A 27,527-nucleotide genomic window follows, 5' to 3' on the forward strand; every position below is an offset into this window, starting at 1 on the left:
TCTCTTTCTTAGATAGATAGATACATAGATAGATAGATAGTCTTTTAAAAAATAAAAACATGTGTAGCCTCCAACAAGTTTTCTGGTTTTTTAGAGGAATAACATATTTGATAGTCAATTTATGTGGTACATATTAAGCCTCTACCTGGCTTAAATTTGTGATGGTCCAAATGTGTTAAAAAAAAAAATCCCGGAAAGTACATAGATGATATGCAGTCTTTTCTCCATTGGATCTGAATTCCAAGAAGAGTGCAATTCTTGCACCACCTCCAAGGCCTCCAGCTACTGATTACCAAAATCACTGAACCTTCAGTATCCCCCCAAACCAAAGGACTTTAAAATCAAGGAATTTGATATGAAATCTTGACATCACTGAATTCTCCATTAAGATGTCAGTCCCTGCAGAATTGCTCACCATCTGATTAGACACATAATTAACATAAATGTGGCACTTACCTTCTGTTTCTAGCCCTCTTATTGACCAGATTCATACTCTTTTTCCTTACCATAATTATAAATGTGTGTACACCTATACAAAGTAGATGATTTTAGTTCTATCACCCCATAAATTCCATGAAGATGGGAACCTTTTTTTAATCTTTATCCCAGTATTTTCCAAAGAGCCCAAAATATAATAGATGTTCAGGCATTATTTACTGAATAAATGAATGGTAAAGTTATACGGAAATAGAGAGGTAGAAATAATTAGCTGAACCTGTACAATCAAGGACATTTATCACAGGATGACTTTGAGCTAAGTTTTGAAGGATGTTGGGAAGTAGCTAAATGAAGTGGTAAAAGGATGCTCTCACTTTTTTTTTTTCAACTTTCTATTTTGAACACTTTCAAATTATAGAAAAGTTATAACTGTAGAACTGTTTTTTACTGAAAGCCCTCATCTGGAATTACCAACTATTAGTATTTGCTGTCTTTGCTGTGTGTGTGTATAAACACACATACATAAAAGTGTACATATATATTTTTTTTCAAAATCATTTTAGATAAGTAGCAGGCACTATGACCTTCTACTTCTAAGTACTTTGTCATGTTTTTCCTAAAAAACCGCATTCTTTTATATAGCTATAACATAAATTTCAAATTCCAGAAATTTAGCATCAATGCGATACTATTATCTAATGTTCAGTCGGTATTTAAGTGTTTTCTGATCTACAGTCTAGTCCACACCTTGCATTTAGTTGTCATGTCTATTTAGACTTCTTTGTTCTGGAACAATTCCTCAGTCTGTCTTCATCTTTCACGATATTGACATTTTTTAAAAGTAGAAAACAACTGTTTTGTAGAAGGCCCCTCAATTTGAGTTTGTTTAATTTTTCCCTTGTGATTGGATCCAAGTTTTTGACAGGAGCACATTAGAAATTCTGTGGTATCACCTTGTCCCATTATTGTGATATTAAATTTGATTATTTGATAAAGGTAGTGTTTCATATTTGTCCACTATAAAGGCATTTTTCTTCCTCTTTGTAATTAGCAAATAATCCATGAGAGGGGATATTTTAAGACCTGTAACTATCCTGTTCCTCAACAAACTTCTACCCAGAAACCATATGACTTAAATAAAATCACATGGAAACTTTACTACCTTTAATTCTTTGTACCAAAACTCTTTCCTCTGGCTCTTTGGTTGAATTCTTAGCCTTTGGATCTTAAGCATCTTTTCAGATAATCCTTCCTTGAATGCACTACATCTAAAATGTGTTCTCTGTAAATGTCTAGGTTTATTTCTGAGGGTTATTATCTATTAACAGGACTGTTAGTTTTATTTTTTTATTTTTTATTTTTAAAAGATTTTATTTATTCATTCATGAGAGATGCAGAGAGAGAGGCAGAGACACAGGCAGAGGGAGAAGCAGGCTCCACACAAGGAGCCCAATGCGGGACTTGATCCTGGAACCCCGGGATCACGCCCTGAGCCAAAGGCAGACGCTCAACCACTGAGCCACCCAGGTGCCCCCAGGACTGTTAGTTTTAAATAAAGGGTAGCAGTCTATTCATTTTAGCCCTGAACTCTATACTGAGCTCCATATCAACACTTATATTTAACTTCAGAAAACTTCGATGCAATGTTATATATCCAAGATGGAACCCACTGGCTTTCTATCAAAGATACTATCTTTTTCCAGTCTCTCAGATTTGAACCCTAGAATAATTCATGACCTTTTTCTTTATCTAAATCCAGCCAGTTACTGGGATCCTATGTAGCACTTCGCAATGTCTCTCATGGTAACTACTTTTTATGCTGACTGCTGCCATTCTAATTTAGGCTTCCATTTATTTTACCCTAGTTTATTTTCTTTTTCTCCCAACATAGTCTTTCTTTGTTTTCAAGACACTGGCATTTTTGAAAAGAATACAAACTAGTTATTTTGTACATTGTTGCTCAGTTGGGGTTTGCAGAGGAATACAACGTAAAGTAACTCTGTGTTCTTTAGTGGATCAAACTGGAAGGCACATGTGTCACTACTGGTGACTTTACCTTTTGTAATTGGTAAATATGTATGGAAAGATAGTTGAGAATATGTAAATATCATGTTATTCCTCAAATTTAACCCATTAGGGCATCCATTGATGACACTTGACCAGAATCAGTTATTATTAACATGATTGCCAAATAATGATCCTGATTCTAATCATGGTTTTAACTCTCTAAATGCATGAAATATATTAAGTGTTATGACAGACTTCCATGTGTGGTTTATAAGACAGATTCTTTATTTCGGCTGGCAGTTTTGAGTTATGACTATAAATGTTTTAAGACTTAGCTATGTAGGTGTATATATAAGTAAGGTTTTTACTCTGGTATATACATGAAAATTTTGAAATTAGAATGAGTAGATAATTCTGATTATTTATAATGATACAGATAATGTATATAAGTAGCTTGTTATTTTTTTCTAATACAATGGAAGGTGAATTAAGTTGTTAGAATCTAAGTGTCCAATGAATACAAACAGGATGCTGTATAAGGATTGCCTAATACCAGTGCGGCGTGCCTGAAGAGGCTATTTTAGTGTGGGAAAGCATTTTTTAGAAAAGAAATATTAATAGCATTTTCTGGCGGGAGTGGAGGAACTGTGAACTTGTCCATTAAGTTTTCACCCTCTGAGATAGATCTCTTTATGTTCTCAGTTCTAACTCAGTGACATTCACTTAGTAGAGATTCTTGAAATACTTGTTGATATCAACTTACAGTACTAGACTAGAAATTTACCTGATTACATTGCTTCTAGGTCCAGCTCGCTGGAACAAGTTTACAGGCTGCTGCTCAGTCGTTAAATGTACAGGTAAGCTGGGTCATGGGATTATGGATCAGTTTTCCTCTTTTTTACCATATTTTTCTGATTTTTTAATAATGAGCATACAATAATTCTATAATAAGAAATACTTAGAGGTATTACCCTTTTTTATTACCTAATGTTATTAAGATCCAAATAATGATAATCATTGACATTAATGAAAATCCAGTTTGTATTATGCTACTGCGAATGACAAAAGGTGAACAAGAAAAGTCCTATTTTCAGAGTTAGATATGTACGTTTAGTAAAATGTTTCTAAGTCATACAGTAATAACACATATCTAAACACAAAGCCAAATAATATCTTAATGCCCTTTTGTTTCCAGATGTCTTTTTATTTGTCATTTTATAGTGTAGAGGAAAGAGCACTGGACTAAGATACAAAGGTCTTAGGTTTGTACTGTCTCACTAACTAGCCGTGTGACCTTTGGCAAGTCATTTCACCTCGTGGGGTTCCTTTTGTCTTACATTTATTTAAGTGAGGAAGTTTAGAATCTTGCCATGGTTCCTCTCTGCTCTAAAGTGCTGATTCTAAGGTTTGTAACTAAACCTGTTATAGTCATTGATAAGTTTCATATAGTCAGAATTTTCAAAACAAAAGTTAAATCGACTGCTTTTCTGATACAGACCATATGGTAAAACATGCAGAGTTCAGTTATTATGCTTCACTCCATCATCATTTAGTGGATCTCCTTCCTTTCAGTATAGTCTTTAGGTTACTAACAGTCAAGAGGGAAAAACCGTATTCTAGAAGATTGATTTCAGTGTTGCTAATGACTAAAGACCTTGAGTTGAGCATTCCAAGAAACCCAGTGGAATATGGACCTAGTAACACATGGAAGCAAGAAGAGAAAAGAAAAAAAGATAATGTGACCTTCCTTTCTGAGGGAGAGGAGGCAGAAAATTGCCTTGGTTGCCATGGTAAACTTTCATCCCTTAGAGAGATGTTGGCAAACAGGCTGTATCTCCAGTGCAGCATGTTTACAGTCCTGCACTGTAATTATCTCTCAATGACTGGCAGAATTAATCAGAGCCTTTATGTTAATTAGCCTTGCTGCAGTCCCCAAAACAGGTGGTGGGAAATATGCAAATCTATGCAGAATGTTAATGCTCTGCATACCCAGTTTTAATTACCATAAAATTTCCTCTTAGTGTCCCTTTTAGGAGTGTGTTCTCTTTCCCTCCTGACTGCAGCATTTTCCCTCTAAATTTGTGTGTTACTTGTTGGGATTTGCTAAGCTTACAGTTATTTTAAATATTAGATGAAAGGCTCTGTGGGTCAAGTAATCAGTCTCTGAGACGATATATTTAAGGAAGTTTCCCACTGACCACCGAATACATCTCAGAATGTTGGGATGGAGGGTCTGATGTAGAGGTGGATTAAGAATGTGCTCTTCCCTTATTCCTTATTTCCAAAGTTGAGGATTGGGGTTTTTAAAGAATCCTGTTGATCTGAGGAGGACCAATTATTTTTTTTTCTTGGAAGTTGTAACTAGAGTAGTGGAACATTGCTCTAGTTGGAACAAACTGAGTCTATACCAAAAAGTATAGACTCATTGGAACAAAAAGTCTATACCAAAAACTTGTATTGTGGATAATTTTTATATTTTATTTTTCTACTTTTATATGTTCCATATTTGACCATTTATACTTAGAAAACAACAAATAGTAAATGTGATTTTTAAAGGAAAAAAGTCTAAAAACTTACTATGTCAAAATTAGGAAAATACAAAGATTAATAAGAAAGGAAAAGAGAAAACCAGAAAACCTATGACTAGATAAATTCATGTTGTAAATAATTCTTAAAATATGGAGTTTTAAGTACAGTTTTTTTAGTCAGTCACTTGAAATCTCATGTTCCTTCCTGAACTGCCCAGTCTAAATCTAATGAAGAATCCGGAGAGTCACAGCAGCCAAGCCAGCCTTCCCAGCAGCCTTCAGTGCAGGCAGCCATCCCCCAGACCCAGCTCATGCTGGCTGGAGGACAGATAACTGGGGTAAGTCTCCACTAAGAATTCTAATAAGCTTTGTGTTGGAACTGCCATTGGTCAATACCTGATTAGTACTGTTTTTTGCAGTAGGTGCACCTGGTTGGCTTGGTCAATCAGTTAAGTGTCTGCCTTCAGCTTGAATCATGATCCCAGAGTGCTGGGATTGCCCTGCGTTGGGCTCCTGCTCAGCGAGGAGTCTTGTTTCTCCTCTCCCTCTGCTCTTCTGTCCACGTGTATGCTCTCTCTCTCTCAAATAAATAAATAAAACCCTTTAAAAATCGGGGCGGGGGGAGGTAAAGGAGGATGCCTGGGTGGCTCAGTGGTTGAGTATCTGCCTTTGGCTCAGCTCAGGTCCTCATCCTGGGGTCCTGGGATCAAGTCCTGCATAGGACTCCCTGCAGGGAACCTGCTTCTCCCTCTGTCTGTGTGTCTGCCTTTCTCTGTGTCATTCATGAATAAATAAATAAAGTATTTTAAAAAGAAGAAGAAGAAGAAGAAGGGGAAAGGGAGGAGGAGGAGGAGGAGGAGGAGGAAGAGGAAGAAGAGGAAGAAGAAGAAGAAGAAGAAGAAGAAGAAGAAGAAGAAGAAGAAGAAGAAGAAAGAAGGAAGAAGAACGGTTTGTAGTGGACAGTGACATGGTTTTGCCTGACACTATTTTCTGTACTGTAGGAATTTTCTGTAGGCAGCTCTGAAAAAGGAATTACCTTTGTCATAAGTTTTCAGGGTATCTTTTCTTACTTTTGCAAATGCTTTAGATAAACTAAACACTTCTTTAAACTCATGTTTCGGGATCCCTGGGTGGCGCAGCGGTTTAGCGCCTGACTTTGGCCCAGGGTGCGATCCTGGAGACCTAGGATCGAATCCCACGTCGGCTCTTGGTGCACGGAGCTTGCTTCTCCCTCTCTGCCTGTGTCTCTGCCTCTCTCTCTCTCTCTCTCTGTGACTATCATAAATAAATAAAAAATTAAAAAAAAAATAAACTCATGTTTCAACCGTTGCTTCATCATGCCAGTGAAGTCATCCTGTAACTGAGACCATTACATTGATGAAATTATAGTGGTTAGTTTGGAGTTCTGATATTGCTGCAGAGTAGAAGTTAAAGAACAGACCAGTACTACAAAAGAAAAACATTTTCTTTAAAGTCACGGTGTAATGTTCTCAGATGAAACCTCTGGTCTCCTGCCCTGGCTCTGCAGTTTGCTGTCTGGCTAATCTACTTGTCTCCCTATGCCTCATTTTTCTTTCAGTTAGATGAGGATGTTCTCCATGTAAGATGCATCTCATATTATTCAAAGGTGAAGAGTCCCAATATTTGTGAAACTCAAAGAACAGTGCTTGGCACGTAACCATCAATAAATGTCATTTACTTTTATTGGTAATATATTAGCCTTCTCATGAATATATTAAGTTTTTAACTTTTCAGCTTTCTTTGTTTTAAGATTTCAAAAAAATATATATATTTTAAAAGATTTCATTTTATTATTTATTCATGAGAGACAGAGACAGAGAGAGAGAGAGGGGGAGGGAGGGAGAGACAGAGACAAGGCAGAGGGAGAAGCAGGCTCCATGCTGGGAGCCCGACATGGGCCTCCATCCCCGGTCTCCAGGTTCACACCCTGGGCTGAAGGCGGCGCTAAACCGGTGAGCCACCCGGGCTGCCCAAGACTCCAAAAATATTTTTCCAGTGTTGAACATTTGTCTGTTACTTTGTGGGTGGACAGGCTAGGAGAGAGGTAAGAGTTGTTATTGTTCAATTCATATCACATCAGCCCACACAATTTTTTCTTTTTTTTCTTTTTTTTTTGTTAAGTATGTCTTGGTAGTGGAAAAGCTCTTTTAAGAAATGTTGCAAAACTGGGACACCTGGGTGGCTCAGGGCATGATCCCAGTGCAGAGATGGAGTCCCACATCAGGCTCCCTGTGAGGAGCCTGCTTCTCCCTCTTCCTGTGTCTCTGCTTCTCTCTCTGTGTCTCTCATGAGTAAATAAATAAAATCTTTAAAAAAAAAAGAAGACATGTTGCAAAACTGTTTTTAGAAATCCCCTCAATAGAGACAAACTGTAAGAGTCTCTTAACCTTAGGAAACAAACTGAGGGTTGTTGGAGGGGAGGTGGGTGGGGGGCTGGGGTAATAGGGTGATGGGCATTAAGAAGGGCATGTGATATAATGAGCACTGGGTGTGATATGTAACTGATGAATCACTAAACTGTTCCTCTGAAACTAATAATAGATTATATGTTAATTATAATTGAATTTAAATAAAATAAAATTTTAAAATAAAAATTCCTTCAATAGAGATTGATATTTGTGTATTATATAAAATATTTATAAGCAAATATACTTGATATATATTAAGTTTTTGAATGGTTTGATTTTGATTCTTTTGACTCTAATATGCAAATTGTATTGGACCCTTTTAGGAGGGTTGTACCACTAAGTGAATGCACTTAAGAATATATTCCAAGGTGGGGTACCTGGCTGGCTCAGTCAGAAGAGCATGTGAATCTTGATCTCAGGGTCATGAGTTCAAACCCCATGTTGGGGGTAGAGATTATTAAAAAAAAAAAACTTTTAAAAATAAAAAGATATTCTAGGGTTCTTTCTTGACTGATTAGAATATGCCACCGAAAGGAAGGCAAAATACACTACTTTGTGTTTGAAATAAGTTGCATTATGAAAGCAAGTTTAAATCTGCTCTAAATACATTTCCTGTTTTACAGTTTGGGTTTGTTTGGGGTGATTAGTGTCTACAATAGTAAGAGACACTTGGGATTCCAGGTTCTTGTGGCTGGAGCTTCTATTAAACCTGGGCATTAGGATTCATTTGCATGTAAAGAGAGCGGCTGTCACCACCTGTTTCACCGAGATAATGTGTTAGGAAGGGGATGTGAAGTTGCAGAGACCCAGTGCTTTTCAATAACAGAAAAGACTGGGTTGGGGAGGGCTGTAGGGAGACTTGGAAAAGAAACAAATGGAGCTCATATTCTTTAGTCATATCTTAGGGCATAATGGAAATGATGGAATATGGCAGAGATTCATGCTAATGGCAAGCAGCTGGGCCTTATCAGTTCTTTCCGTGGTCAGACCCAGCATCCTTGTTCCTCATTCATCTGACTAATCACTTGATGTTCTGTTTGGTGTAAATTTCTTTTCATATCCTGTCAGCATTGATTCTTTTTTTCCTTGCTTACTAGTTAATTACTTTTTTTGCCTGAACCCCAGGGCCCTGGACAAGCTTGAATGATTGTTTAAGTCCAGAGTGAGGAACACCATTTTCATTTAAATGTTCTGCTAGTAATGGTAGCTTGATTGCTGATGAATGCTTTAGTGTCATGGTAACCGTGTGAAGTTGGGTAGCCAAGGTTTTACACCACTTGAGTTACCTACACAAAGTAAATTGGCTTGCATCAGGGCCCCTTCTCCTTCAAACCTTTCAGATTGTTTGTTCTCATTTTGTTTAGCTTACTTTGACGCCAGCCCAGCAGCAGTTACTGCTACAGCAGGCCCAGGCCCAGGCCCAGCTGCTGGCTGCTGCAGTGCAGCAGCATTCCGCTAGCCAGCAGCACAGCGCTGCTGGTGCCACCATCTCAGCCTCCGCCGCCACGCCCATGACGCAGATCCCCCTGTCTCAGCCCATCCAGATCGCACAGGTGAGTGAGTAGCTCCTGGGGCTGGAGCAGGAAGTTGAGAAAAAAAAACGACAGGTTTTCTTTAGTATAAAATTCACTTTCTGATTGTTCATGTAGGTCCTTCAAGGCCTGGAAAGCTCTAGATCAGTCAACTATGTGGTAGCCTTCCTTACCACTGAACTAGAAGTAATATGTTTGTTTGCTTATTTGAGTTGATATTATAAACACATAACTGATTATTTGAATGACTGTTTATATTAAGTGACAATTCTTGAATAATTAGTTGGCATATTTCTGAAGCAGAGGATTACTGTATTTATTTTAATTAGCTAATTATGGCAGGCATGGGTTCTTTCATGTGCTCTGCAGTGAATGTTGACACTTGTGTGTGTGAGAGATGGCACATCATCTTTCTGCTACAGAGTGGTTAACTCCAGCAGAACTGTATTAGAATGTTGTTTGGTTTCAGTTTTCACATTTTAGGGCAAGGAATCGAGAGATAATAAAAAGTTATCTAAGAGGCATAGACAGTACTACCAAGGAAGAAAGGTAAATGAAATCCTTTATTTCAAGGAGAGGAAAAAGTACAAGTGTTATATCAGTAAGTCATACAAAGAATTCTTATGAGTCTAGTGCTAGACGAGGGTCTTTATCCCCCTAGAGAAGACTCAGAAGTGGATTTGTGTTGTAGCTAGAGTTTGATTAGATGTGAAAAAAGAGCCAGTTAACTATATGAGTAAAGAATAGATATCACTAATCCTTATGACCATTATATACAGGTTTTATCAAGATAATGTTTAGTTTGGGGTACTTCCTTCATCACCAAATACATGTTTTTAGTGTGTAAGATTTGAGACCCTATGGTGACATTATTCTAATAAGATAATGTGCATGAAAGTAAATTGAAAATTATAAAATGCTAAAACCAAGATGAGCAAGTTTAATACACTATGGATTGGATTTTTATATGGATAGCTATTTTTAGGTATTTTTACACTGATTTCTCATACTTGTGTCAGATTTAATGAATCATTATAGATATTTTAATTTATTGATGCAAATTCAGACATAGTGCTCTCAATTTTTACTTTGAGAAAGATCAGTTGAATATTCAGATACTCAACATATTCTTTTCTCACTTGATTTTAAAGCCCATCTTGGTCTTTACATGTTAGAACACTCAACCGTAATCATTTGTTCTGAGGAAATTGGAAATAACTATTGGAAATTAGGTTTGGCCTAAGTTATGATGCAGCAGATATCCACAAGAATCGTGAATCCTTGGGGTGGTCCCAGGTTTCCTCCCATGCTTTGTGAACATACTCTGAGCACACCCAGTTCCCAAGAATGGAAGGATGTAAACTACTAACTCTTTTTTATGTGGGTGACACAGTTCATAATCTGGGAACCTTATGATTCAGGGAGTTTTTGTTTCAGGATCTCCAATCTGTGTTTTAATTCTGGTTTTCTAGGATCTGCAGCAACTGCAGCAGCTTCAGCAGCAGAATCTCAACCTGCAGCAGTTTGTGTTGGTGCATCCAACCACCAACTTGCAGCCAGCGCAGTTTATCATCTCACAGACGCCCCAGGGCCAACAGGGTGAGCTCCTCCCCAGCAACCCCTAGCATAGCACTGCATAGGGCTACCACTTAAGGAACCGTACATCCGCTGCTGTCATTCTGTCTATCAGCACAATATTTTCATTTCATTTACTTTAAACTCAATATTCAGGGGCACCTGGGTGGTTCAGTCTGTTAAGCATCTGCCTTTGGCTCAGATGACAATCCTGGGGTCCTGGGATCCAGTCCTGCATCCGGCTCTCTGCTCAGCGGGGAGTTTTCTGGTCTCTCTCCTTCTCCCCCCGATTTGTGTGTGCACACTCTCTCTCTCAAATAAATAATAAAATCTTGAAAATAAATAAATAACCTCGGTATTCATGTTAAGAAAAATATACTTTTTGGTCATGCACACCACATGTTGAAGTCGTCTTTTACTGTCTTTCATCTGTTTAATCACTAGGGGGGACCAAGAGTTTGGCCAAAAGTCTAAATGAAATCCTTCAACATAAATTACTTTTGGTATTTTGATAGTTTTTCTTGGGAATGTATTAAAAAATGTGGGCTGAGCATTAAAATCATATGCTTCTAACAATCATATATTTTCTTTTAAAGTGTGAGAAGAGTATTATATTAGAAGTTGCAGATTTTTTAGTGGTAAATATTGTCGTGTCATTTCTGTATCAGTTAAGATCAGTCATATTTGTAGTTGGTTAATGGAATCAGTGTGGAGAGTGACAGGGTAGCGAGGCTTTCTCCCAAGGGAAAGTGCATCTCTACCAAGTCCGCATTGTTTCTGTCCTTTAGGCTTCCTCTTAATGATTAATTCCAAAATATTTTTTTTAAGATTTTATTTATTTATTCATGAGAGACACAGAGAGAGAGAGAGAGGCAGAGACACAGGCAGAGGGAGAAGCAGGCTCCATGCAGGGAGCTTGACGTGGGACTTGATCCCGGTTCTCCAGGATCACACCCTGGGCTGAAGGCGGCGCTAAACCGCTGAGCCACCCGGGCTGCCCTCCAAAATCTTTGATTGTGTAAATATCTGTTCCACTTAATAGATAGTCTGCTCCTTTCATGAACCAGACGGTTCTCTGGTCCAACATATACTGGCAGTTTCTAATGGATTCTGGGGTAAGATGAGCTCTTTTTTGAGTTTCAAGCTGCTTCCATTTAGAATATTTCTTCATTTTCATCTATTCCTTACTAATGTAAAGGATTGGCCAGTCAGAAGGGTCATCAGACAGGTTATCAAACACATAAACATCAATTTTAGTTTGATGTCCAATTCTTCCTACTCAAGTCATATTTAACAAGTTTGAATTTAAGGCAAATAAGACATTAAAAGTTTTAAGATTGATAAGGTTATCAAGAGATCAGTAGGAGATTTTCATTTTACTTTCTTATATTTTATTTTGCCGTATGTTCACAATAATCTTCATTGTTTCTGATATGACACGTTTATGTTTTACAGGACTCCTGCAAGCGCAAAATCTTTTAACGCAACTACCTCAGCAAAGCCAAGCCAACCTCCTACAGTCGCAGCCAAGCATCACCCTCACCTCCCAGGTCAGTTTTCTCCCATTAAGGGTTGCTTTCTCTTGCCCTGGTGTTTTGAGGGATTCTTGAACTTTATTAAATTAAAAACAGCGAAACCCCATAATACTCTACTAAAAGTTATCCAGATAGTTTTCACAAACTGATCAAAAATTCAAAGCAAAACTCATCAGCTTGTAAAGCAATGCTACCAAATTGACGTAGTCTTTGAAAATCTTCAAGGAGTTCCTGTTTTCTTTTATGTTTATAAAGAATAACTTTGTTAATGGCAAATGAGTAATGGGTTCTGACTATTTGACATCTTCTAGTCTTCTTCAACCCCTCCCTGTAGTTGGCAGTAGAGATTACCACTTGCACTAGAAACCTAGTGCCTTAGTTGAAACACATCATTGTCCTTTGTCCTGTCTCAGAAATTGCAAAGAAGCTCTGATATCTCTATTTTCTTTCCTCTCAACTTCAAGATGTTGCTTTAGCTCATTTCTACTAGAGTTTAATTATATAAAATGTATATGTCTAGGTATCTTAAGATTTGAGCTTTAGATCTAGTTTATTTCTTAACCAGCTATGACTTTGAGCATGTCATTTCACCTCTGTGGACCGTCATTTCTTCTTCTGTAAATTAGATGTTTGAACTGACTGATCCTAAATCCCTCTTCCAGCTCTGATTCTCTTTATCTATAATCTTGGAAGTTATCATTAGCACATTACCAGATTTGACAAAATTCAACATCTGTTTAAGATAAAAATTCTTGCTAATAGGAATAGTTTTCAAACCTAGTAAAGACATCTACAAACAAAAAAAAACCCTACATCATACTTTCCCATTAAGATCAGGAATAAGGCAAGGATGTCCGCTGTTACCACTTTTGTTCAGCATTGTACTATAGGTCCTAGCAATAAGACAAGAAAAAGAAATAAAGGACATATAGATTAGAAAGGAAGATGTAAACCTGTCTTATTTAGTAGAGGACATGATCATCTATGCACACAATCTTAAGGAGTCTACAAAAAGCTACTGGAATTAATAAGTGAATTTAGCAAGAATGTAGGATTATATTCTTATAATCAGTATTAACTATGATTGGAAATTTTTTGTTTTTTTTTCTTTTTGTTTGGAAGTTTAAATTAAGAGGAAAAATATTTATAGTACTTACGGATAAATTTAAAACATTTGTAAGACTTAATTAACATTGAAAACTACAAAATATTGCTGAGTTGAAATTAAATGGAGAGATATAATATGTTCATGAATCAGAAGACTTAAGTTGTTAAAATGTGAATTCTTTTCCAAATTGATCTATAAATTCAACACAATTCCTGTCAATACAACAGGCTTTTTTAAATAGAAATTTGCATGGTCTTTCTAACATTTATATGGAATTGTAGAGGACATAGAATGATCAAAACAATTTTGAAAATAAAAATATTGAAAGATTACCTCATGTCAAGAACTGTTATCAAGCTACAGTAATGCAGATAGCATGATAATGGTGCATGGATAGAAATGAAACAGAAAGAAGGTTAAGTAGACCTGTACATCTATGGCCAACTGATTTTCCACAAAGGAGCCAAAGGATTTCAGTGAGAAAAGGAAAGTCTTTGGTTATCCATCAGCAAGGGAAAAAAAAAAAGAATCTTGATTTTATTTTATGCAATTTACAATGATTAATTTGAAATAGGTTATGGACCTAACCTTCCAGAAGAAAACTTAGGGAAAAATCTGTTTCCTTGGAAATAAAATGGTTTTTAAAAAATTTTATTTATTTGAGAAAAAGAGAGAGCACAAGCGGTAGGGCGGGACAAAGGGAGAGAGAAGAAGCAGATTCTCCACTGACCAGGGAGCCCAGCATGGGACTTGATCCCAGGAACCCAGGATCATGACCTGAGCCAAACGCAGATACTTAACTGAGCCACCCAGGTGCCCCAAAGTAATGATTTCTTAAATAGGACCCAAAAGGGGGTGCCTGGGTGGGTCAGTCAGTTAAGTGTCTGACTCTTGATTTTCAGTTTGACTCTTGATTTCAACTCAGGTCATGATCTCGGGATCATGGGTCAAACCCCATATTGGTCTTCACAGTCAGCAGGGAATCTGCTTCTCTCCTTCTCCCTTTCCTCTGTCTCTCACATGCCTGCATTCTCACTATAAAATAAATCCTTTAAAAAAAAATAGAACACAGGGCAGCCCGGGTGGCTCAGCGGTTTAGTGCCGCTTTCAGCCTAGGGTGTGATCCTGGAGACCCGGAATCGAGTCCCATGTCAGGCTTCCTGCGTGGAGCCTACTTTCTCCCTATGTCTGTGCCTCTCTCTCTCTCTCTCTCTGTGTGTGTGTCTCATGAATAAATAAATAAAATCTTAAAAAAAGACATGAAAAGCCTAATCATAAAAGAAAAATTAATAAATTTAATTTTATAAAAATTAAAAAAAATTTAAATATTAAAAGGCACAGAATGGAAGAGAATATTCTTCAAATTTATATCTGATAAAAGACTGTTCAGATTTTATAATGAATTCACACAACTCAATAATAAGACAACTTGATTTAAAAAAATAAATAAATAAAAGGGCGGGGGGCAGCCCGGGTGGCTCAGCGGTTTAACACCGCCTTCACCCCAGGGCCTAATCCTGGGGACCCAGGATCTAGTCCCACGTCGGGCTCCCTGCATGGAGCCTGCTTCTCCCTCTGCCTGTGTCTCTGCCTCTCTCTCTCTCTTTCTGTGTCTCTCGTGAATAAATAAATAAAATCTTAAAAAAAAAAAAGGGTGGGTATGTGCAAAATGTTTGAAAGTATTTAACCAAAAAAGATATGCAAAGCCCAGTAAACATACCAAAATAATGCTCAAAATCATTAGTCATCAGGGAAATGCAAATGAAATAGCACTACACATCCACTAGAAAGAGCAAAATTAAAAAGACTCTGACAATACCAAGTGTAAAGCAACTGGGCTCTTTTATATATCATTAGTGGGGTTGTAAGTTGGGGCAAACACTTTGGAAAACAGTTTGGCACTTTCATTTCATTTATTTTCTTTTTTTTTAAAGATTTTATTTATTTATTCATGAGAGACACAGAGAGAGGCAGAGACACAGGCAGAGGGAGAAGCAGGCTCCATGCAGGGAGCCTGACGTGGGACTTGATCCCAGGTCTCCAAGATCACACCCTTGGCCGAAGGTGGTGCTAAACCACTGAGCCACCCAGGCTGCCCGGCAGTTTCTTATAAAATTAAATATGCACGTACGTTATGACCCAGCAGTTCTCCTAGAAATGGAAGCATATGTCCACACACCTGTATATAAATGTTCAAAGCAGTTTTATTCATCATCACCCAGACCGGAAATAATCTAAATGTCCATCAGTTGGTGAATAAGTAACATGATTTTTGCCATATCCATAGGATGGAATACTACTCAGCGATATAAATACTTCTGAAACATTCACCAGCATGTTTAAATTTTGGAAGCATTATGTTAAGTGAAAGAAGCTAAACATAAAAGGTCTGAATACCATATGATTCAATGTGTATGGTGTTTTAGAAGATAGAACTATAGAGATAGAAATCGTATCAGTACTGCCAGGGGCTGGAGGCTAAGGGTGGAGATTGGTAGCGAAGAGCACAAAGAAACTTTTGTAAGGGATAGAAATGTTCTATGTTGTAATTGTCATAGCAGTTCATGACTATATACAGTTGTATACTTTATATAGAACATTAAACTGTACACTTTTAAATTTGCATTTAATTGTGAATATGCTGCACATAAAAGTCAGGTTGGAGTTTTGAAAAAAGCCCATACCAGCCATTCCTTCTTGGCCTCTGTGCTCTGGGCACAGTGGCAGGGCTGTTGTAGCTTTATCCTGACTCCTGCTCAGTGAACTCTACTCGACTACTTCTAGATCTTGCCCAGTCCAGCCTCAGGGATAACTTATCTGTAACCACTCCACCTGAAGGTACTCAAACTATTTTTAGTCCTTTATTATTTGAGAACGGGGCTATGTCAAGCCTGGAGATGAAGTAACAGAGAATTGAGACACACTTCTACCTATCCACCAGTCACACCAGGAAATGTACAACTGCATAGGATTTTAGTATGGTTGGTGCTACTTTTGGCTCCTCCAGAATGGTCAGGTTGAAAATCACTCAGTGTCAGCAACATCTAATAGAGATGGACTTGGTTGTCTTCATTGAAGCAGGATGATAGAAAGGAGCCTACTCCATTTGTAGGCCTATGACGTGTCTGTTGTGTAGTTTTCTGGGCCATTTGGTTCAGCTGGAAAAAGCATATTACTATCCAGCTCAAAGTTTGGGGTGTATGATGCATTTAAATGACAAGAAAATTCACAGCCACAGACTTTATCTGTAACCCTGGTTTATAATCTCTCACCTGAGCTGCTGGTCACAGGAAGGGTCAACTCTGCAACTGTTTTTGCAGTCAGGGCAACACCTTCTCCTAATGAATACTGGCAAGGGCAGGTTCTACTCAGGGCTTGTGAATAAAACAGAGTAGCCTTGTCTTTGTGTAATAAGGAAATTTAATAGTTTCTTTAAAAGAAAAAGAAAGAGTATACCTTCATGTCCCCAAATAAATCTCAGATAGATTTAAATAAATATTTAAAAATATGTAAGAGGAAGCTAGCAGTCTATTAAAAGGAATTTTATCTGAGTTAGGAATAAATAAAAGCTTTCTCAGATTTGAAGCAACAAGGTATTAGAAAGGAAAAGAAAAATAACCCAAATGACAATTTAAAACTTACGTATGCTGAAAAATAAAAGGAGAAAAAGCAGATTGGGAAATCTGTACTAATAAAACAGACAAAGGGGGGATCCCTGGGTGGCGCAGCGGTTTGGCGCCTGCCTTTGGCCCAGGGCGCGATCCTGGAGACCCGGGATCGAATCCCACATCAGGCTCCCGGTGCATGGAGCCTGCTTCTCCCTCCGCCTGTGTCTCTGCCTCTCTCTCTCTCTGTGACTATCATAAATAAATAAAAAATTTAAAAAAAAAAAAAATAAAACAGACAAAGGCTTAATCTCTAACATCTGATGAGCTCAATAAGGATGAGGATAAGGAGATGATTAATATATAGATGGGTTGTGGATATAAATCAATTGATAAAGAAATACAAGTAATAATGGGCACAGAAAAATTTTACTTTGAGTAATAAGAGAAATACAAATCAAGGCAATAGTCAAGTACCATATACTCCCTCAATTAGCAAAACATTTTTAAGAACTGCTAACATAATCATGTGGAAGAAACTAGCATTTTATAGTGAGAACCAACATGATGTGTATCAAAAGCCATGCAACTGTTTGTGGTGTACCCTTTATCCAGTTGCAGAAAATCACTTGTGAATTTATCTCAAAGAACTAATTACGATGGTGGGGTAAATTACCCCGTGCACAAAGTTTTTCATTATGGTGTTAACTATGTTAGTGAGAACATAAATGAAAAAGTGTTTAGCAATGAAGAAATTATTAAATTAATTAACAATAATATTGCCTCAGCCTTTGAAAGTGAGAATTGTGAAGCAGAGTAAAAAATTATATGTACTGTAATTAAACTTAAGAATGTAAATAAATCTTTTAAAAAAAAAAAAAAAGAATGTAGATCCGAGGGAGGGATGGACGTGCTAGAGGTAATGAGTAAGTTTAGGGCATTGTGTATGGTGACAATATATATTCGTGAATGTATACTATCTTCAGACTCATCAAGATGTACACATTAAATATATACAGCTGTTTTGTATGTCAGTCATACCTGAGTAAAAACAAAGTTTACCATTTTGATTTTGTGCTGTATGATCCCTTCCAATGTCTTAATCATATCATAAAAGTTACTCTGATCTGTGAGGTGTATGCTGTTATTGAAAATTTGGAAATTACTTCTAACTTGTGAAAGAAACATTTACAGATTAAACAGTGCAACAAATCAAAAACAGGATAAAAAAAGGAAAGGAATGTAGGTCTATGGGAAGAAATACACAAAAAGGAAGCTAGTAACTTGTTTAAATTTGCTTTTCCCTTAAAATCGTTTTAATCTTACTCTTTTTATAATATAGTGTCACAAGTTGGAGGTATGGTAGTGATAAACAAGATAGATATGGTCCCTGCTGTTTAGAAACTTACTTACAGATTAAGGGGTCTATTTATGAAATAGATTCTTTAAAATAGAGTAATTTATTATGTATGTTCTGAACACACATATTTTATGCATACATATATTTGAAAACCCAAATATAAGAGGTTTCATTTTTCAGTACTTACTTCTTCATGGACTTATATGTTTAACCTTAACTGTAATTATAGTACACACAATTTCACACTCTGCTTTTCTGGCTGAGCATTTTGTTGTACCTTCTACAATGTTACATGGTCTTCATAGTTATTCATGAATAGAGCTGCTTCCTTAAGTTTTTCACTTGTGACACATTCCATGATAAACTTAAGTATCACTTTGTATGCTTGTTCTTCTCCTTCTGTTGTTTGCAACAGCCAGCAACCCCAACACGCACAATAGCAGCAACCCCAATTCAGACACTTCCACAGAGCCAGTCCACACCAAAGCGAATTGATACTCCCAGCTTGGAGGAGCCCAGTGACCTTGAGGAGCTTGAGCAATTTGCCAAGACCTTCAAACAAAGACGAATCAAACTTGGATTCACTCAGGTAGGATGACCCCACCCTTCACTTGGATCTCCCTCCTTGACTGTGTCCAGATCTGTGCTTTCTAGGTCCATAGAGGCTTCTGAGGCACAGTATGTTCCTCGGCCTTGCTGTCCCTTCGTATGTATGTATGTATTATTTATTTATTATTTATTTAAAATAAAGAGTTTATTTATTTGAGGTAGAGAGTGAGTGAGCAGGGAGAGAGGCAGAGGGAGAAGCAGGCTCCCCGTTGAGAAGAGTCTTCTGATGCTGGACTCAATCCCAGAACCTGGGGACCATGACCTGACCTGAAGGCAGTTACTTAACCCACTGAGCCATTCAGGTGCCACTGTCACTTAGTTTTATTTTATTTTTTTAAATTTTATTTATTTATTCATGAGAGACAGAGAGGCAGAGACATAGGCAGAGGGAGAAGTGGGCTCCATGCAGGGAGCCCGATGTGGGACTTGATCCTAGAACTCCAGGATCACGCCCTGAGCTAAAGGCAGACACTCAACCGCTGAGCCACCCAGGCATCCCTGTCATTTAGTTTTAGACTTCAATTTGTTCTTAGCCATTTTCTGCACTTACAAATTTAGACTGCTAGTCATATATTCAATTACAAAGTTATGATTTAATGTTTGGTTAAAACCTTTAAGATTTCTCTCAGAACACAGGCCTCTGAAATCATAATTAGACCAATAAATGGTCAGAGTTTAAAAGATTGTGTTTGGGGCTACTGTAACTACAGTTAGGATTTTATTTGTAGAACATCTGGCTCTAGACCTTAGTGCTTTGTTTGTAAGATTGCAGGGTCTTTTATAGTAACTGAAAGGGAAAAAGTTTGAAAGACTTGTTTAAAAACAGATTTTGAGGAGAGAAGGGGGGCCAATGGAGACATACATACATTCATGTAAAATGATATGAGATCATTAGATGAAAAACAGTTACTGAAGTATAGATTGGAGTGGATATTCTTATAGAATCAGGAAAAAAAATCAGGAAAGAATATAATTCCTGTTTGAAGATTAAGCCACTACTGAAACACTATCTGAATTATTTTCAGTTGAAAGTAAAATAATGATTCTACCATGGTAGATCAAAAACCAAAGATGATATCTTAATTTTCTGGTGTTTTTAAGAACAGACTTTTATTCCTTATATTTCTCTGCTCAGGAGAACTAATTACATACATATTAGGAACATGAAATGATTTTTTAAGTAGATATAATTTTAGAGAAAATGAGGAATTTCAGTTGTGAAGAAACAAATTACAATTCAAAAGAGTTTAGTACTTTTGAAACATCTCAACAGTCTGGCTTGTTTTTATTTTATTTTTTAAAGGTTTTATTTTTTTATTTATTCATGAGAGACACAGAGAAGGAAAGAGAAAGAGGCAGAGACACAGGCAGAGGGAGAAGCAAGCTCCATGCAGGGAGCCCAACGTGGGACTCGATCCTGGGTCTCCAGGATCACACCCTGGGCTGAAGGCGGCGGTAAACCGCTGAGCCGCTGAGCCACCCGGGCTGCCCTTTGGCTTGTTTTTAAAAAAGAAAGCTGAAGATACAACTAGTTTGATAGGAGTGAGTTAAGCTTGAATGCTTAACTGCTAAGTATAAGGTTAGCATATCGAGCACTGCTTCAGCTTTTAGGCTATTAGCACAACATACTCTTAGGTTCCCTAAGAGATTGTTGCCTCAGTGATATGCCAAGTATATTAAGGCTTTTAAAAATCTTTAACTTTTACCCAAATAATGTTTACCCTTTCTGTGGCGTTTGACCCAACATATTTCTCTTTCTTATATGTAAAGGAGCATCCTTATGGTCTGGTGCTTTATGGTTTTTATCCTATTATTTGGCACGATTCTTCCTTTTTTTTTTTTTTTTTTCCCAGAAAGACTGACATACCAGAGACAACATTTTGTAAAATTTAACTACATGGATTAAACCATATATTACTGATGGAGGATGGGAAAATCAACTTTTATTTTTAAGTCACATACCCCAGTTAGCTATTCAAAGGTTGCTTTGTATCCTGTTGGTTTATATAAACACACAGAGGAAATTGGACATTCAAGTTATTAGTTTAAACAAACAAAAATCTCTATTCTCTGAGTAAATATACATGTTATTAGGTATTTTAAACAGTGTTTCTCTTGTTGTTGTTTTTTTAAAGATTTTATTTATGTGAGAGAGAGAAAGCAAGAGAGAGCATGAGCAAAGGGGAGAGGGAGAGGGAGAAGCAGACTTCCAACTGAGCAGGGAGCCTGACACAGGCCTCCAGCCTAGGACCCCCTGGGATCATGACCTGAGCTGAAGGCAAATGCTTAACTGACTGAACCACCCAGACGCCCTCTAAACAGTAATTTTCTAATTATTTAGTTGCTTAAAAGATTGCTATAAATGTCTCTCTATAATTGGGAGGAATACCATTGTATAACACTTTTGTCATATGTGATATATTCATTATTTCCTAATCCCAATCTTTGTTCCTTTTTTCCTGTTAAAAAATATCAGGGGCTTCCTGGGTGGCTCAGTCAGTTAAGTGTCTGACTTCGACTCAGGTCATGGTCTCAGGATCCTGGGATCCAGCCCTGCGTTAGGTTCCCCACTCAGTCTGCTTGTCTCTCTATCTCTGCCCCTCCTCCTTCTCTCTCTCTCTCTCTGTGTGTGTCAAATAAGTAAATAAAATCTTATCAGAGAAAAACATATCAGAGATATTATATAGTTCAGATGATGTAGGACACAACTACTTAAAACATTTACTTTTGTGAGGAAGAACTCAGCATGGTAGTAACAAGAGCACCAAACTGAGCATATATCAAATGAATGAGAATTAGTATATTAACTGAGGGGCCTGTTCCTTTTTATTCATTTAAATAATTTAGGGGCATATGGGTGGCACAGTTAAGTGTCGGCTTGTTTTTGCCTTGGGTCATGATCTCAGGATCATGAGACCGAGCCTCATGTTGAGCTCTATGCTCAGCACAGAATCTGCTTAGGATTCTCTCACTCTCCCCTCCTCTTCCCGCCCCCCCCTGCTTGTTTACTCGATCTCTCTCTCAAGTCTTTCTTAAAAATTTAAATATGAAGTAAAATTATATTATAAATTTCGCAAGGGGGTTGCACCTGGGTGGCTCATTTGGTTAAGCATTTGTCTTCAGCTCAGGTCATGATCCCAGGGTCCTGGAATCGAGTTTCTATATCAGGCTCCCTGCTCAGCAAGAAATCTGCTTCTCCTCTCTCTGCCTGCCTCTCTCTGTGTGTCAAATGATAAAATCCTTTAAGAAAATAAATCTCACATGGATCTGTCATAGTTGTCATGAGTTGATGGCATGGCTTTATGTCTAGCCACCATTTTAAGGCATTGTTTATTTTTATAATGATATGATTTTTGATGTGTTATTTTTGTGTACTTACCAATATTGTTACTTTTTGTAGAAAGATAGAAGCTTTTCAGAAATTCTTAGCAAATTATGCAGATACAATGTCAGAAGACATTTATTTTCACCTGACTACTACAGCAGGTCTTAAAGAATTGCAAGGTTTAGTTGGCCCAGCTTTCTGGAAGATAATAATCTAAAGAAATAAAGTGACCAAGACATGAATATATGTGACAAACAAAGCATGTTTAATGCCTGAATATACTAGGCACTTGGTAAATATTTGTTGATTAAATGAAGTAAGATTAAATACATATATAGAGATATCAATATAGATAAATCTTTATCTACAGATACATTTATATATAAATATCATGGATAGCATTATGCCCCATTCACACTATCCTGGTTCTTTCAGTTTTACTGTAATTGGAAGGAAATCAATAAGCAGTCCATTTCTGTTCTTAGAGATTGTGTATCCAGAGCTGTCGGTGAAACTTTCTGTGATGCTGGGAATGTTCTGTATTTGTGCTAAGCAGTACAATAGCCACTCTCCACATGTGGCTACTGAGCACTTGAAAGATGGCATGACTCTTCCCTTTTTTTTTCTTCCAGAAAGACTTTGACTTAAGGAATTGAGTTTAAATAGAGACACCAATTGAAGTCCTGATATTCTCTAAACCTCATTTTATCATATAATTTAAACATTTAAACTTATAACTCTCTATTAAACTTTTTATCAGAGTTGCACACCAGTAAGAAAATGGAAGTTTCTTAAAAAATGTTTTTTCCTTTCCTCAACTACAACCTAATGCAGGTGCTAATAAACAATGTGTTTTCCAAAATATGGTTGGGCAGGGGTGGGGGGAGTCAAAGGACTAAAATAATCCCAATTCAAAATAAGTGTTGCCACAGTTGTTGGGAATTGGCTGTTGCATGGTAGAATTGGCTGTGTAGTACTTAGGACTAGAAATGTTGCCTTTCTGCCCCGCCACCAAACTAGCTGAAACGAGAGCATGAATCATTTAAACTCCATGTGTTTTTATTACCCGTATATAAAATAACTATTAAGATATGGCTTTTTCCAGATTTAACGAGAGATTCAGCTAGAAGAAAAGCACTGTATACATTTCAAAGGTTATAGGCTTATAAAGAAAGACATCTTTTGTAATATATTCAGGGGATCATTGTTCTATTGCTATAAGGTTACCAAGTTTCCAGTGCCTATGAAGGTTTAACTAAGTGGGTCAAACCTCTCTACTGTGAATTTCTGTCTCTATAATAGTTACAAAAGTAGTCTTTTAGGATATGTGTTTTTGTAACCAACTTTGAAATCCAAACTAAGGGTGGAAAATAGATTTTTTTCACTGCTTCCAGAAATATTTTATGGGAGGCGGGTAGGGGGAGTGCAGGGAGAGTGGGGTATTACTTCTAAATTTTAAAGTGATTTATAATAAGAAAGTTTGGCTAATTCAGAAATACTGAAGTTTTATCTAAACAGTTATATCTATTAACCCTGTAGGTGATACAGATAACTGATTTTAAGGATTATGTATTTATTTTATTATTATTATTATTATTATTATTTTAAAGATTTTTATTTATTTATTCATGAGAGACACAGAGAGAGGCAGAGACATAAGCAGAGGGAGGAGAAGCAGGTTCCATGCAGGAACCCAATGTGGGACTCATTCCCAGAACTCCATGTCCTGAGCTGAAGGCAGACACTCAACTGCTGAGCCACCCAGTTGTCCCTTAAAGATTATTTAAATCATTGTGGGCTTGTTAGAATATTAGTATTATCTTTTTAAACTTAGAAATTCTTGATATCTTGATTGTTACATGAGGTAACGAGACTGAAAATGCAGAGAATATGGGAGTTAAGAATTTTGTAATAATCAAGGTCTAACAGTCCTCATTGAATGCTGTGCTCAGTTTAAGGTTGGATGCTTTTGTGGGACCCAATAAATGGAATGATTGTTTAGTCTTTAGAACAGTTATTGGAGCAGCATCCTAGAATGAAGACTTTGGACATTAGTAAGATAAATCTCTTCTCTCTTCCTCTCCCCCTCCTGTTCTGTATTACTGTGCAGGGTGATGTTGGGCTCGCTATGGGTAAACTATATGGAAATGACTTCAGCCAAACTACCATCTCTCGCTTTGAAGCCTTGAACCTCAGCTTTAAGAACATGTGCAAGCTAAAGCCACTTTTGGAGAAGTGGCTAAATGACGCAGGTGAGTAAATATGTAAGACACAGGAAGTGACCAGTGGAATTTTACAGGAGAATTGTTTACACTTAGATTTATGTTTCCTGTTACATTATTGGTACTTCAGAACATTGAACCACACTGATGTTGAGAGGATTAATGTAAATTATGACTATAAATTAGAGAACAAATTCACTTAAATGTAATAATTACAACGTACACAATGAGCAAGAATTTTTAGCCTTGGCATATTTCTTGTATTTGAGCCAGGGTTAGGAATAGTTGAGGGGGAAAAAAAAAAAAAGGAATAGTTGAGGGAAGAAGATAAGTCCTATATATTTAGATACACTTGAAAAACAAATTTATAGATTCTTCCTTGATGAATTATCATGAACTTCTTCTTTTAAAAAAAAAAAAGATTTTATTTATTTATTCATGAGAGACACACACACACACACACACACACACACACACAAACACACAGAGAGATTGGAGCAGAGACACAGGCAGAGGGAGAAGCAAGCTCCATGCAGGGAGCCTGATGTGGGACTCCATCCTGGGTCTCCAGGATCACACCTTGAGCTGCAGGCGGCGCTAAACCGCTGTACCACCGGGGCTGCCCTCATAAACTTATTTCTGATATTTTCTGCTTTTGTAATTAAAAATGACCATATAGGGGGATCCCTGGGTGGCGCAGCGGTTTGGCGCCTGCCTTTGGCCCGGGGCGCGATCCTGGAGACCCGGGATCGAATCCCACGTCGGGCTCCCGGTGCATGGAGCCTGCTTCTTCCTCAGCCTGTGTCTCTGTCTCTCTCTCTCTCTCTCTGTGACTATCATAAAAAAAAAAAAAAAGAGTCCACAGGGGCTCCTGGGTGGCTCAGTCAGTTAAGTGTCTGCCCTTTGCTCAGGTCATGATTCCAGAGTCCTGAGGTCTAAGCCCTGCACTGGGGCTCCCTGCTCAGTGGGGAGCCTGCTTCTCCTTTTAGAAAAAAAAAAAAAAAAAAAATGACCATATATTTCATACGTAAAAAGTTGAGCTGCTAGCTTTAACTTAGGTACTTTGTACTGAGATTTCCTTTTGGAAAATTTGAATTTTGAGTCACAGAATCAACAGGCTATGTGAGAACTGTAAGGAGCCATGGAGATCTCCTAGACTATGGTTCTTGTTGTAAATGTGAACAAAAGTCAGGTCTTTGGAAAAGACGAATCTGTAATGCCCACCTTTGGATGGTCTGCATCCATAGCTCTGAATGAGGACTTAGCGTCTATAATCTTACTGAGTTCTACTGGTGAGAACATCTCATTTTACATAGTGTGTAAAGAAACTCAAAGATGTCTATGACATGACCAGGGTCATTGGTCTATTAAATAACAGAACCTTGTTTAAGCCTTAAAGAATTCAGAAAGATATGGTAGTGAATGACGTTTTAATGTAGGTTATGAAAACCCTTCCATGCTTGCTTTTAGCTTAACATATTTTGGTCAGTTTTATTATTGGTAATATGTGTATTATATGCATGAATTGTGCTCCACTAACTTGGTTTCTGTGTTTTCTTCTTTCTTACAGAGAACCTCTCATCTGATTCAGGTCTCTCCAGCCCAAGTGCCCTGAATTCTCCAGGGCTAGGAATGGAAGGCTTGAACCGTAGGAGGAAGAAACGCACCAGCATAGAGACCAACATCCGTGTGGCCTTAGAGAAGAGTTTCTTGGAGGTTAATAAAGTTCTTCATGTACATGTGATTGTTTGTGTGATACTAGGTGCTGTAGATGATAAAAGATGGACTTACTTGCCTCAGTCCTTAAAGATGCTTATAACATAGTATAGAACAAGAGACAAACCAGTTGCTGAACTTACTGAACATTGGAAACAGAACCAGAATACTTCCGGGTTGAGGAGAGTCCAGGCTCACATCCATGTGAGCACCAGGGTGACAGAAGCAGCAGCTCCCCTGGGATACATAGGACCAGGCTGGGAGAAGTGGCAGGGAAGCACTGGAAGCAGAGAAAATGCACAACCAAAGGCATCCAGAGAGGGAAAACCATGAGGTAGAGCCGGCGACTCACAAAACAGTTTGGTTTAACAAATTCTAGCCTGTTTGCCTAGAATAGTCATTTGGGACTAGACCACTACAGGCCTTGGATCTCAGTAGTTCAAGTTAGTTCTAACAGGTATTTGGCCTCCTGTTTGTTAATTGCATCATGGAATAACACAGTTAGAGCTTCCAATACAATTTTGACTTCTAGTTTAAAAAAGGGTTAAGCATAGTGGAAGGAACATTGAATCAGGAATCTTTACCCGTTCTACCACTTTTATTAACTGTGATTGGTCAAGTCACTTGATTTCTTATGCTAAAGTCCCTTTATCTGTAAAACACTTGCCTTTTCTGCCCCATGGGCTTACTGCCTACCTCATGGATCCTGTTGAAAGCATGTGTGTGAAGCACTGAAAAATCTCCTAAATTCCTACTAATATATACAGTTGTATTGATTATTAATTTTAGTCAAGATTAATAGCCCTTAAGATAAAAAAAATGCATATTCAAGGATAACTTGTTCTTAGTTAAATGAATAAGTTTAATAAATATATGTTCATTAGAATGTTTATCTATAGAAGTTCTTTGTTTAAAGTAAGCCAAAATGATCATATATATTGCAACTTCATTCTCTGATTTGTCCCTTCCCATTTGTTTATTTACGCCAGTAGGTTTAAAAAGTTATCCTCCCCAAAATTTGTTTAATTAAAAAAAAATTAAAAGTTATTCCACAAGATGATTTTTCTTTTTCCCCTTTAGAATCAAAAGCCTACCTCGGAAGAGATCACCATGATTGCTGATCAGCTCAGTATGGAAAAGGAAGTGATACGTGTTTGGTTTTGTAACCGCCGCCAGAAAGAAAAAAGAATCAACCCACCAAGCAGTGGTGGGACCAGCAGCTCACCTATCAAAGCAATTTTCCCTAGTCCAACCTCACTGGTAAGGATAAAAAAATAGGGGATGATCTATGAAATCAATTTATTTCATGATAGTAATTTATTGTGTGTATATATATACATATATATATACATATATATACACACGTATATATATACACATTCATGTTGAATAAGTATAGATTTTTTTTTTAGATTTTTATTTTAAATGTTATCAAAGTAACTAAATCTCATGTTATCATTAAGCCAAGAACTTAACTGATTTTTTAAGTGAATAATTTTAATTCTTTCCTATTTCATGATGGCTCCATTTTTCTCTTC

At 37.4% G+C, this 27,527-nt stretch overlaps 1 protein-coding gene across 3 annotated transcripts in view; it reads left to right on the plus strand.

Annotated features, from left to right (window-relative positions):
- The window catches only part of POU2F1 (POU class 2 homeobox 1), a 185,993-nt gene that overhangs the window by 129,020 nt on the left and 29,446 nt on the right, over window positions 1-27,527 (plus strand). For all 3 annotated transcript variants that reach the window (XM_041751754.1, XM_041751771.1, XM_041751763.1), the window contains 9 exons: window positions 3,249-3,302; window positions 5,192-5,311; window positions 8,767-8,955; window positions 10,407-10,533; window positions 11,965-12,059; window positions 18,533-18,706; window positions 24,162-24,303; window positions 25,844-25,989; window positions 27,070-27,249. In XM_041751754.1, the coding sequence (XP_041607688.1) occupies window positions 3,249-3,302; window positions 5,192-5,311; window positions 8,767-8,955; window positions 10,407-10,533; window positions 11,965-12,059; window positions 18,533-18,706; window positions 24,162-24,303; window positions 25,844-25,989; window positions 27,070-27,249 (1,227 nt within the window). The remainder of the gene's footprint in view (window positions 1-3,248; window positions 3,303-5,191; window positions 5,312-8,766; window positions 8,956-10,406; window positions 10,534-11,964; window positions 12,060-18,532; window positions 18,707-24,161; window positions 24,304-25,843; window positions 25,990-27,069; window positions 27,250-27,527) is intronic.

The sequence above is a fragment of the Vulpes lagopus genome, chromosome 1, assembly GCF_018345385.1.
Source record: "Vulpes lagopus strain Blue_001 chromosome 1, ASM1834538v1, whole genome shotgun sequence".
Classification (NCBI taxonomy): domain Eukaryota; kingdom Metazoa; phylum Chordata; class Mammalia; order Carnivora; family Canidae; genus Vulpes; species Vulpes lagopus.